The sequence below is a fragment of the Podarcis raffonei genome, chromosome 13, assembly GCF_027172205.1.
Source record: "Podarcis raffonei isolate rPodRaf1 chromosome 13, rPodRaf1.pri, whole genome shotgun sequence".
NCBI classification, from domain to species: domain Eukaryota; kingdom Metazoa; phylum Chordata; class Lepidosauria; order Squamata; family Lacertidae; genus Podarcis; species Podarcis raffonei.
In genome coordinates this window covers 26,729,223-26,742,385 of record NC_070614.1, presented here as the reverse complement: position 1 = coordinate 26,742,385, position 13,163 = coordinate 26,729,223, and the positions used below count along the sequence as shown (strand labels likewise).

Genomic DNA, 13,163 nt, shown 5'->3' with positions numbered 1-13,163 from the left:
CTATTATTATTATTATTATTATTATTATTATTATTATTATTATTTCAGCTAGACCTTATTCAAAACAGAATTTTGCTGTCTTGCAGCCACAGAGTATCATATAATCTTCCCCTTCCTTTTTTAAAAACCACACTTTGACTAACATTCAATAGGACCACAAGAGCCAGACAGTGGCATTTTTACCATGAAGTACCAGTTCATCACCCCAGATTATTATTTTTGTTTAAAACGCAGTTTTGCAGTGCAACCCTAGGCATGTCTGTTCAGACATAAGCTCCCCTCCTAAGAGGCTATCTTCTAAGAGGGTACAGAATTGCAGTAATAAATGTATTTTAAATTTTTTACTTTTAAACCTCTTTTAAAATTGTTTAATAGCCTGTATTTGAGCTAATTTTTTGGTGGCTAGGGTTATTGCCCTTCAGCAGGTCAATGCATACACACACACACACACACACACACACACAAATATGTGTGCAAAATACAGGCATACCTCAGCTCCCAAATGCCTTGGGAGTCGAACATTTTGGCTCTCAAATGATTGAAAACCGGAAGTGAGTGTTCTGGTTTTCGAATGTTCTCTTGGAAGCCAAATGTCCGGCGGGGCTTCTGTGGCTTCCAGTTGGCTGCAGAAGCTTCCTGCAGCCAATCAGAAGCCGCACTTTGGAAGTCAGATGTTTCAGAAGTTGGACGGACTTCTGGAACAGATTCTGTTCGACTTCCGAGGTACGACTGTATATCTGTAGTATAAAACCATACACAGTGGTGCACACTCCAGCCAAATTTCCGATAAACAGTTTTGAAGCCCCTTCTATTTCAGAAGGATATATGTAGGCATGTGCTAAACCCTCTAATTGAAATTGATTGGATTTAAAACTGCTTAACATTGGTGGTGCCCACTCTGAACAAAACGTATCTGTTTCCTTTTCCAGACTGCCATATGCATTAAATTTGACCTTTTTTTTTTTAATGTGGTGAGATTCTAACCCATGCTTAGACTTAGCACTGGTAGTAAGCTCAGAAGTCAAAACATATGGCAATAAAATCCAAGATCTCAATAGTTTTAATTAAATAAAGGTTTCTCCTCCTCCCACAGCTTTAGCAAATGATTCAGGCCCTACAGAGGGACCTTTGAAGGGTTAAAGTGATTGAGCAAAGGGACACAGCTGTGACCTCTCAGCTCCCTCCAAGGGCAGATGGGCCGGAAACCCCCCAACCCAGCCCCCTCCCTTCCCCCTTGCCTCACATGAGTAGGGATTGCTGGTGTGGGGTGCCCTCTTCTGGCCACAGTCAGCTAGTGCCAGGGCAGGTCAGGACATAGAGGTCAAGGGAAGTGGGGCTTGAGGGGAGGGGGAGAAAGGAAATCAGAGGCCAGCAGGCAGGGTGGCTCTTGGAGAAACATTTCTCTCTCGTAGTCCTTCTTCTCCCCACCACCAAACGCACACAAGGGTAGAGGGAAGTCAGGGAATTGGAAAAATCCCATACAGTATTTTGGTACTGAATTGAATGTACAAACATTATGCAAAACGGTACAGTTGTTCAAATTTTTATTTTTTATTTCTTAACTTTTATTGTTATAAGATGCTTGTTATAATGAAAACCAATAAAAATATTAACACACACACAAACACACACACTCCTAAGCTTTGCAATGACAGACAAACACATTCCTAAATTAAGCTACAGTTTTGAAATTCAGGCTGGGCAATGGTCTGAAAGCAACACAGGTGCAGTTTTAGGTATTCTCTTAAGGAATGGGGGAAACAAACTGCAAACCTTGTTTAAGTTCTGCAAAGGAAGAACAGGAGAGAAGTGTGGTGGGTTCCAATGCACCATTTTTACTGGTTTTAAAAAACCACACACCATAAAGGTTTCCCCATCTCCCACACGGTGGGTCACAGGCTCTAGCATGTCCTTAACGAGGATTAATGTCCTGCATTAAAAACAGAAGGGGTGCCTTGCTCCAGAAAGGGGGTGCGCACAGGGCACTCAGCAGGGGCAGCAGAACTTCAGGTGTCCTAGAGGATAATTGGAGGAATCCTTCAAGGGGAAGACGCTTGCAGGCCCTTGTGACAACGGGCGCTTAAGGTTCAGGAGCAATTCTGTCTCCTCCCCAACTGCATTTTTTACCCCCTCGCTCCATACAAGTAAGTGGAGCGTGTTTTTCGTTTACAGTGAACGCTCGGGTTGCGAACGTGATCCGTGCAGGATGCATGTTCACAACCCGCAGCGGCGCATCTGCGCACGCACAGGTTGCGATTTGGTCTTCTGCGCATGCGCGACCGCCGAAACCCAAAAGTAACCCTTTCCAGTACTTTCAGGTTTTGGTGGGTCCGTAACCCGAAAAAACGCAACCTGAAGCGTCTGTAACCTGAGGTATGACTGTACTTGCATGGACTAGGGTAAATCAGGAAAATATTCATGGGGACAGAACACAATTTGTCTTTGTCCAGCGTAGACCCCCATTTTCCACTTGAGGAGTTCTTCTCTGTCCCCCCATCCCCCAGCAGAGAGACAACAGATTGCAAAGCAGGAGAAGCCAAACTGAACTTTAACAATGCCGGAAAGTAGTTTGAGATTGGCTTAAACTAGAAATTGATGAACCTTTTGCAACTTCCTTTCCCGTAAAAATTAATGAAAACAAAGCCGTATTATAATTCACTTTTGAATGCACATTTCACAAAACACACAGCTTGTATGTGTTTCGCTGCAAAATCATCATTTCTGGGTGCGTTTTGGTACTTCTTTTGAGCCAAGAACTGCATTGCAAAATCTAGGGAAGCACGGAAACCTTAAAAATCGCTGCATTCTGATCCTCCTCCTCATCCTGGAAATGCGAATCACTTAAAAATGAGGGCTGGATGAAATTCTGGAGCTTCCCTACCTTCAACACATGAGGCTGTGGCTTGCTCCAGATCTTGTCAGCACTGTTGACAGAGCCCCAACGTGAAATGTGCACTGACTCAGTGAGAGACATCAAGGTTATTCACTTGGAAAATGAAGCAGCAACTTGGTGGGAAACTGTGGGTTTTGGTGTGAGATACAGCAGTGAGCTTTTTCGTGTTGATGGACAGATTTGTAACCCAGAGAAACTTTTCTGGGCACTAGCATAATCTAGCACACACTACTACAGCCTGTTCTAGAGGATGCAGTAGAATGCTTCTTTCAAATCTAATTTCAGCAGGGCAGGGGACCCTGTGGGTCCCCATGGGTGCCATGTTGTTGATATGCTAAAGTCTACCTTGCAAAGTTTTATGTTGCCAGGGTTGTGCGTCCTTCAGAACCAGCACGGACAGTTCAACAAGAGGGAATTGCCTAATGGTACCGTGTGCCTTAAAAAGAAGGCCGTGTTTCAGTGTGTTTTGCCCATTAGTTCCTGGCAAGCTGCAAGTGCAGCACGCATCAACAGAAGATTCAGAACGTGTAGTTCTTCCTGTTGCAAAAGTACAGTCGGATTCTGGTGGTTTTGAGACTGGAAGGTGGATTTGCCCCAAACTTTTGTTCTGCAGAGTCATGATTCTGCCTCTCTTCTCGTCCCACACAGCCCGAAGATATCGGTCAGTCACCTATGGCCTCCATGCCCGATGGGGACAAAGTGGACTTGGAGGCGTTCAGCGAGTTTACGAAGATCATCACCCCCGCCATCACCCGTGTGGTGGATTTTGCCAAAAAACTGCCCATGTTTTCAGAGGTAAGTGAGGTGGGTGGGTAGATTCCATCAGAGGGTTGGGGAGAAAGGAGTTTGGTGATAATCTCTTGAACGTGGTCTTCCTGTTACACTGATTAGTAAGGGGAAAGCCACAGGTGTGGAGCCAGCTTCTTGCTTCCTCCCACCATAATAATCTCCATGGTTTGCCACCAGAACGAAATATTAAGGGGCAGGTAGAGAGGTATGATGGGGTGCAAGCAAGCTTGTTACTGATTTGTCCAGTCAGGCTGAGGTGCTGATGACGGGTAGGCCCAAACCAAAAGTGACAGACAATTTTCATGACCGCCTCTGTCAGTGTCAGAAGGTGCTCTGTTCTTTCAGCAACCTTTCATAAATCAAAATGAAAAGGAAGAGTGTTGGTTCGGAATGCATTGACTTGGAATGGGCTTCCTGATTAGCTAGGATCACCTAAGTGACCAGTCCAGGTACTCTGAAATAGCTTGATTTGGTCTCTGTAATGTAAGCCGAGCATCTAGAAAAACCAGATTGGTTGTGTAGCATCATGATGCCATTGTGGCCACTATGTGATTCCTGGTTAGCTGGGATCACTTAACGAAGGTAAAAACCCTAAAAGGGAAAAATAGCTGTGAAGCTGTAATGTATTGGGCGACTAATGGCTGCAAAATGATGAACATTCTCAGAGGTAGGAGTTCGTTTCAAGAAACATTTCAGGATAGCTGTGTACATTCCAATTCCCACCCACCCAAACCATGCATATAATAAACCTGTAACTCGGAATACTTCTTCATGCAGCTGATGATATGGACCGTAGTCCACAAAAACTTGTGCCACAGGAAGTGTACTAAGGTGTCACAAGACTCTTCTTCCTTCAAACAAATGGCTTTTGAAGAGAACTGCCAAGTTCTTACCCTCTCCCAAGCGATTCCTGATTTCCCGCTGCTCCTCATGCCCAGACTCTGGCCTTTCTCCTTCCATGATCTCTCCTTAGTGCACCTTTCCTTGTCTCCTCATAAACCCTCCTCGCTTTCCTCCTTTCTTGGGGGCAGTGGAAACATACTAACTCCGTGGAGTCTGGAGCAAGGAGTGCAAAGGGCCCTCTTCTCTGTGAAGCACAGCCCTAGTAAGCCGGCTGCCACTGACCGCCATGCCTCTCCCTGCCCACAGCTGCCTTGTGAGGACCAGATCATCCTTCTGAAGGGCTGCTGCATGGAGATCATGTCGCTGCGGGCGGCTGTGCGCTATGACCCTGAGAGCGAGACGCTGACGCTAAGCGGTGAGATGGCCGTCAAGCGGGAGCAGCTGAAGAACGGCGGCCTGGGCGTGGTGTCGGACGCCATCTTTGATCTGGGCAAGTCCCTCTCTGCCTTCAACCTGGACGACACCGAAGTGGCGCTGCTCCAGGCTGTGCTGCTCATGTCCTCAGGTACAGGATTCGGGATATACGCTTCCCCCCTCCAGCCCTGGGTCTGATTATGCATACACCTCCCTCTCCGCCCAACAGGGATGGACAGGAAGCTGACTCATACTGAGTCTGGCCATGGATCCGTCCAGCTCAGCACTTTCTATGCCAGTGATGGGCCATTGGAGTGTGGCCTCCCCATCTGGCCCATAGCACCCCCAATCTCCTCACTCGCAGCCATCAGGCTGGGGGGGGAGCCTTTTCTTGGAGCCGATCAGAGGCTTTTCTCAAGCCTAATTTTGGCAGGTTTGTTGGATGGGGTCACAGCTGGGGTGGGAAGAATGAATCCTCCACATATGCTGCAGCACTGCCAAAAATACAGAATTTTGGCTTTTTAAGAAGCCCATTCAACCACTCCAATTGAAGGGTTTGGGGGTTTTTTAGCCGAATTGCTACACTGGGCTTGGGAGGATTGGAGCTGGTTGCAGCTGGAGGGGGAAGGGTTAACGCCTTCCTTGTGCCATGTGACCCACTGAACACCGCCCCCTGCTGCTGTTAAACTTGGGGGAAACCCTTACTGTCTGCTCCAATAGTAGGTTTTTTCCAAGCCTAATTACAGCAGGTGGTGCTGTTTGTGTGAGTGCAGAAGGGGGAGGAAGGGTTAATCTTCCCTTCTGCAGTAGCAGTCCCCATGAAGATCTGGCAGTGAGGCTTGGGAAAAAGTCGAAATGCTTCTCCACCCCCACCCCAAGACTAACCCCAAGACTAACTGCTGGCTGTGGGAGGGAGGAGAGTGAAAATCTGCAGGCGACTGTGTGTGTTGCATGTATGGATATGAAGTGGTGAGCATGCCTGCTTTGCCAAAACCTCCTTTTTGCCTCGATCACAACTGCTGCTTGACTAGAAGGTTGGTCCAGTAGGAATCTGGGCTTCCGCCCCAGGAGGGTTCCCCACTTCTTGTCTGTGTTGACTCGCAGCAGCTGGGCAGGGTTTTGGACAGGCGTCTGCCTAGAAATGATGGGGATGAAACCCCAAGGCCTTTTTGCATGCAGAACACATCCTCTGCCGCTGTCTGAGCCCTTCCCTTAAAAGGCATAGACTTGGGCCCACCTATGAACATAGATGCCTGAGCCGCTACCGCAGGGCATATGTGGCATTTTGAGTGGGGTGTATTTGGGTATTGGGCAGGTCAGTGCAGGCATGGAGGGACAAGGAAAGGGGTTATATAGTAGAGAATATGATAACCACTCAATGGGTTTGCCGGGAGGAGCATAATTCAGCCACCTCTGAGGTCAATTAAATTGGTCTTGGAGCCAGTGGGTGTCAAGAATCAGTGGGTGTTCAGGATCATTGCAGGTGGGGTGCACTGAGTGGCCAGCTTGAATGTAGGGTTGCAGTTGGTCAGACAGTCTCCTTTCACTTTTACCGTATTTTTCCATGTATAAGATGCCCCCTTGTATAAGACGCCCCCTACTTTTGGGGACCCCACATTTAGAAAATGGGCATATGCACTATCCGTGTATACAACACCCTCAGATTTTTAACCTTATTTTAAAGTCTTACACATGGAAAAGTACGGCAATTTGTATACCGCCTTTCTATATTACTATAAACAAGGTGGTTTGCAGCAACAAAATATACAACAGAGAATGCATCCCTTATAATTATCTGATCCAATACCACAAAATCATAATAAAACATAACTTTAAAATGGAACAACTTCTATTGAATAATAAAGTAATACTCGGTGATCTATTAGAACAGTAAAATTAACTCTTGAAACATCAGCAAATAATAATTAAACAGAAATTCACTCTTAACCATTGCAGTTTATAACTACAAACTATGATCAATAAAAATAACTGCAAGTCACAGTGCCTAAAATACCACAAGGCGTACAAAACCATGCAAAAGGATCAAACTGAGAAACAAAGGCACCCGGTTGGCTTCCTTGGACTTGCGTTCCTAACCGGAGATTTGGCTGGAGGAGCTGGCTGTTGAGTTGCCTGTAAGCAGCCACACTGGAATCCAGAGCCGGGATGGAAATTTCCAGCTCAGGGCCACCCAGCCGAACGCTGGAAGATTCAGGCCAGGCAAAAGCAAGCACACAGCGCGCACTAAAATTCTGGAGCTCATTGACCCTAAGGTGGCATGAGAGCCAGCAGCTCAAACGTCTTTAGCCAGGGTGTGACATTCGTGGAGGACAAGTCGACATAGCTGTCAGAGGCACGTATGCACTCTGAATACCAGGCACTGGGGATCCCAAGTGGGAGGAGGCTGCTGGGCTCATGCTCTGCTTGTGTGCTGCTTCTCATCAACATCTCGGGAGCCACTGTGGGGAAGTGGGAAGCTGGGCTAGGCAGGGCTTGGGCCTGGCGCCGCGGGCACCCTTCTCACGCCATCTCTGTTCCCCCCTTTGCAGACCGCAGCGGGCTGATCTGCGTCGACAAGATTGAGAAATGCCAAGAGACATACCTGCTGGCATTTGAACACTACATCAACTATCGCAAACACAACATTCCCCACTTCTGGCCCAAGCTCCTCATGAAGGTGACCGACCTGCGCATGATTGGAGCTTGCCACGCAAGCCGCTTCCTGCACATGAAGGTGGAATGCCCCACGGAGCTCTTCCCCCCGCTCTTCCTCGAGGTCTTCGAGGATCAGGAAGTCTAAGGGGGGGAAGGGGGGCAGACAGGGTGGCGTGGGAGAATTGGGGAGATGGGGCAGTTTGGGACTGGGGCGATGTCTGGACTTCTGGGCCGCGGGGCCCCCACCCCCAACCTCATCACCTCGGACACAACAGATTTTCTTTTTTTTTTTGTTCTGTTTTGTTGTTTTCATTTTTCTTTTTTGTTTTGTTTTTTCTAAATATTGCACGTCAGCGTCAGTGAATCACATGGAAGGGGAGGCAAGGCATCGTGGATGGGGGTCGGGCCACCAAAAAAAGGTCGAAACTATACAACAACAACAACAAAAGAACCTTCGTTATACGGTAGACTTGTGCAGCAGCCAATACTTTTTTTTTTTGTCTAGGCAGACAAACACAAAAAATTAAGTGGGCAATATGTTTCTCACTCACCCCCTGTTTATCTTTCTTCCTCCAATACCCTTTTCTCCCAAAGCTGTCTTTCCAGGGTGAGACATCTGTCTTAAAATTTTTGACACAATGTTAAGGAAATTAATCCATATTTTACTCCCCCCCCCAAAAAAACCCCCCACCTCTTTGCCCTTCTCCTCATTCAGTAGCAGTTCCCCCACCCCTGACAGCACTGGAACGAGTCAGCACCTCTTCTTTTGCCCTGATCAAACCTCTCTCGTTTAAACGGACTTGATTACCAATATATATAAATATATATATGTTTCTTTTGCACATAACAGTCCCAGGAAACGTCAGAGTGTGTTTGGTTGTTATATTCTTTTTCTTCTTCTTTTTTTTCTTTTAGAACTCTTAGCATTTAGTTACCCTCCCCAGGAGGCTAAAATATAAAATGCACTTTTTTTGTAAAAGAAATAAAAGATTTTTTTAAAAAAAGTTAAGAAAAGGAGCCGAGAGAGAGTGAGAGACAGAGAGAAATCCTATTAAATTATTGGAGGTCGGGTGGGGAGGGGACATTGCTGCAGGTGGTTTGGCAAAACACAGGCGATTAAGGAAAGACAAGAAAGAAACCCCAAATTGAGGCTTAAGGTCCGCACGGGAAGGACAAATGCACTTTGGAAATAGGCAAAGGCTCCCCCTCTCCACTCCTCCCCCTAGTGGGAAAAACAGGTGATTGAATAAGAGATCTATTATATTTTGCTTCGAATCGCACTGCAGGGCTGAACCGAAGAGGTGCCTGCTTTGTGTTCCAGTGCTGAGGGGGGGGTCCAGGACAGACCTCTGCCTTCCTCCCTGCCCCTGAAACTCACCCCCCCACCCCGCCCTAGGCTTCAGCCAATCTACCTCCATGTTGGGCAAGGTGGACTGGTCTAACGTGGCCCCGCCCAGTCTTACACTGCCCCTCCCCAAGCTGAAAGTCCGCATGCAACGTTCCCACCGGGCTTCGGAAGGGCCCTTGCTCCTTCTTTTGCACACGCTTTCCCGCGCCGCGTGGCGGTACACTTCTTGCTGCACTATAATAACCTTGCTGCCCTCCCTTACGCGCTCTGCTCTCTGGGGAAGCGGCGAGCCCGGGAGCCCGGCTCCTCAGCCCTCCGAGAGAGCCAAGTAAGGGTTGAGTCCTTTCCCCCCCTTTCTCTTTATTCGTCGTCGTTTTTTGGGGGGTGTTTTGTTTTGTTTTGTTTTGCAAATGGCACTTATCAATACAGGAGAAAGGACGGCATCCCTGCAGAGGTAGCAGCATTCCTTCTGCCACCCAGACACCTACAGGCCACTCTACTAGCATTAACAGATCTGGAGGGCTCCTAACCGAACGGGGGAAGGTGCCAAGTGTTTGGGTTTTTTTGCCCGCCACTTAAAGATTTCCCCCGCCCCGTAGCGTCCCACACCCCATACACTCTTCAACCTTCAGGGCTGCTGTAGCACAGGTGAATTCATGCCCAGGGAAGGGTGGCAGGGCTGTGGGGAAAGGCCTTTCAAACTGGCTTCTCCGGGGCAGGGACATGGGGATAGCACTGCCTGATCCAATCCAGCTTTCCCCCCCTTTCAGAGGGACGTTGGGTCACCCCATCTTCTGGTGCGCTTATACCTCCTAACCACCCAGGGTGGTCGTGCCAGCCGACGCTTCACGCCATGGGCAGAACCAGGCCCCCTTCACCTCAGGAGGCAACAACCAGGTGGGAGGAAGCCCAGCTGGAAACCTGGGCGCATTTTGGAAAAACCGAATCGGCCAAGCTGGTGCGAGGAACGCAAAAAAGGAACGCCTCAGGTTTCCAGTCTGGGTCTTGCCTCTGTCTGCCATTTTAACCCTTCTTTCCTCCTCCTGTCTCCTCCTCCATTTTAGTATTCAGCTTCTCAGTTTATTCCTGGTTGTTCGGCGAACGGGCAGGTCCTCTGAAGACCTGGGCAGCAGATAGTCTCAAAGGAGCGTCGCTTTGAGGAGGGAGGATGGAGCGTGGCAGTGATAGGGCCAGGCTTCCCTCCCACTCCTCAAAGCAGACTTGCCAGCCAGTTCCCATTGCCATAGCCGCCACCCCCCACCCCCAGGGCCTTTCACACAGCTCTCCTGCCTCTGGGTTGGCAGGGGGCAAGGGGGCAGCAGTTGGAGCTTCGGGGGCCGGATTCAGCCCTGGAACTTCCAGTTGCTGATCCCAGTTGCTTTACAGATTGGGAGAAGTGTTGTTGTTTTTTAAGGAGGAAAAAAAAAGACTACCAGCTTCCCGCTTTCTTCTTCCTGTTTGTTTTCTGCCCTTAATGCAAACCAGACTGTGATCCCCTTATTTTGGCACTTAATGCTGTTAATGGGTCAGAACTCTTGCCTGAGCCACATAATTCTGTGATACATCCATCTCTTTGTAATCTGTCAGCCAATCCTCCCTCTCTCTTTCTCCCCCTCTTTTTTTTTTTTTTGCAACTGTAATATTGGGGGAGTGGGGGGGGAGTGATAATCTTTTTCTTTATCCCCCCCCCACTTTCCCCTTCCTTTTCTTTCTCTCCTCTGTCACTTGGTTTCCGTTGGAAAAAAACAAAACCCTTTACCTCTTACCTCATTCAAGACGCCGTGGGGAACGTTTTTTAAAACGCGATGGGTTGGGTGCATGTCAGATGTACCGTTTTGAAGGTTCAGGGGCCGGCGCATGGAGAAACACAGCTCCAGTTTAAGCTAATATACAGAAAAAAATATATATATAAGTATGTATAATTTTTTTTTTAATTAAGAAGATAAAATCTTTGTACGGGTCTGTTCACATAAAAGAAAAAAAAAGAAAAGAAAAAATCACGCAAACGAAATTGGGGTTGGAAGAAAAAAAAGTAGTCTTTTTGTTTTGTTTTGTTTTGTTTTAATCACCTATAAAGATGTGGGATATGTTTGGGGGAGGGGGGGCGCGTTGCTGCTGAGCCGATGGTATTGAATAGAGCTTAGAGTTCCAGGTTGCCGCCACAGCATGGCTGGTGATCTTAGAGGGCTGCGACTGGTCCATACAGACATAGGGACTTGGCATAGGACACAGGTCATCAGGAGTCCCAGTTCTCAGAAAGAAAGCCAATTCCTAGCCGATTACGGCTGCAAAGATAAGCTTGGAAAACCTGGCGAAATATCTCGGAGTGGGGCTAAGTGGAATTTCTCGTGAGGAGGGTAGGAGAGCACAAGGCTCCATTGCAGAAGCGGAATACATTATGCAAAATAAGCACACATAATGCAGTTTTGCTCAATTATTCGGCTTTTCTTAGCACAGCACCCAGCTATTCTCGATGTGGGATTTAGACGTCCATTTGTTTTTAAAGCGCAGAGTAAACACAGTCCTGGTTGTATTCCCATCAACTGTCTCCCCAGGGGAATTGCAGCTGTGTCTATTGAAATGGTTTATCTTGGGGGCGTGCAGTTGCCGAATTCTTGGCCCGGAAGATGTGAGTTAATCTGTTGAAATGCAGGCTGGGGGCCCTCTGGTGGTCGGCTTCTTGGGAGTCAAAACATCTCCTAGTCCCTCACATAGACTGGGACAGTCTTGCCCAAACCACCCACAAAGCCTAATGCCCATGCAATAATAATTAGAAAAGTATCCAAAGACGAGGGACTCCACAACCTGGTTAGTCGACTTTTTAGCCTGCCGTTTTCTCCTTGTACTTAAATTGCGACATAAAACTTCCTGTCCCCCGTGTGTGCACATACACAGAACAGCCCTATAAATAGAAGCTTAGATTCCTTCATGCTCAGTCTTGCCTGTCCACAAAAGACACTGAAAAGCAGCCAGCGCACATGAATAACTTAACTCTGCCCCTTCTTGCTGCAGACCCAGTAATTCTGCTCCTCCCCGATTTCCGCTCCACTAATTTTAAAAACCTGTCGTGACCCCCCAGACAACCAATCCTGCTAGCCTGTTATAAGCAAGCATTACAGAGGTCTTTTCGCACTTAAAACACTTCCCTTCTTGCATTAATATCTGTACCTTGCAATGAGCTTAAGGACGCTCTGCGTGTGTTTGTAGGTGTGTGTGTGCGCCTGTCTGTCTGTCTGTCCATCCGTCCCAAAACCATTATGCAATTAAAGCTGCATTCCTATGCAATTTACCCAGGATTAAGTCCCACTGAAACTGCCTGGACTTTCTGCTTAGTAAACATGCATAGGATTGATCTACTGGGCTCTGATCCTCTCTCAAACGCTTCGGAGGAAGTCACAGTATCTCTGGAGCTTCTGAACAGGGAACCAATGATCCATCATATGAACATAGGAATCTGCCTTATACAAAGTCAGCCCATTGCTCCGTCTAATCCAGGCTTGCCTAGTCTTACTAACGGCAGCCTTCCCAAGGCATCAAGAGAGGTCTTATCCAGATTTTGTACCCAGCGAAACACAATGCAGATCTGTGAAGAGTCTCCTAGCAGTTTGGGTTCCCCCCCCCCCACAAATCAGACTATGACTGGAGCAGCAACAGCAAGGGCGTGGGCCAGATTGCCCATCAAAATCCCACTCCATTTCCTTGCCAAAGAAGGGAGAGGTGAAGACCCATGGTCCTATTGCTGGAGGTGACAGGGGTTGGGCCTCCTTCCTGCAAGGCATACGCTCTGCCCCTGAGCTATCAGCCTTCCTCCATAAGAGAACATTTGGCTCAGTTCCAACCAGAAGCCGCCAGTGTGCGTCTTTGGCAGGTTTTTAAAGGCTGTGCAAAACACGCATGCAACCATACCCACCCACGAATCTCTATACCCAGCTTCCTCTCCCCTTGATATTGCATCCTTTCAAAGGCTCAAGAATTCCATGAATGGTTTCTCCTTAATCTGCTGTTTTCCTGCTATGCAAGAAATCCTTCAGAGGGGCAGAATTAGAACACTCTGGACTCTCCTCTCCCCGCTCTTTTTGCATCCTTCCTCCCTGTGCATCTTCTGATCCCCCAGCCCGCGACACAGTTCTGCATGGAGCTGTCCTCTTTCTCTCCCTCCGTCAGAATTCTCTACCAGCAGAAAGGGATGAATGGGATGGCAAGAAAAGCTCTGCTGTCTGG

At 47.9% G+C, this 13,163-nt stretch overlaps 1 protein-coding gene across 1 annotated transcript in view; it reads left to right on the top strand.

Moving 5' to 3' along the window:
* Positions 1–9,883, top strand: part of THRA (thyroid hormone receptor alpha) — a 115,331-nt gene extending 105,448 nt beyond the window's left edge. Inside the window, exons 7-9 of the mRNA XM_053363446.1 lie at positions 3,542–3,688; positions 4,832–5,090; positions 7,489–9,883. Of these exons, the coding sequence (XP_053219421.1) occupies positions 3,542–3,688; positions 4,832–5,090; positions 7,489–7,739 (657 nt within the window). The 3' untranslated portion in view covers positions 7,740–9,883. The remainder of the gene's footprint in view (positions 1–3,541; positions 3,689–4,831; positions 5,091–7,488) is intronic.
* The last annotated feature ends 3,280 nt before the right edge of the window (positions 9,884–13,163 follow it).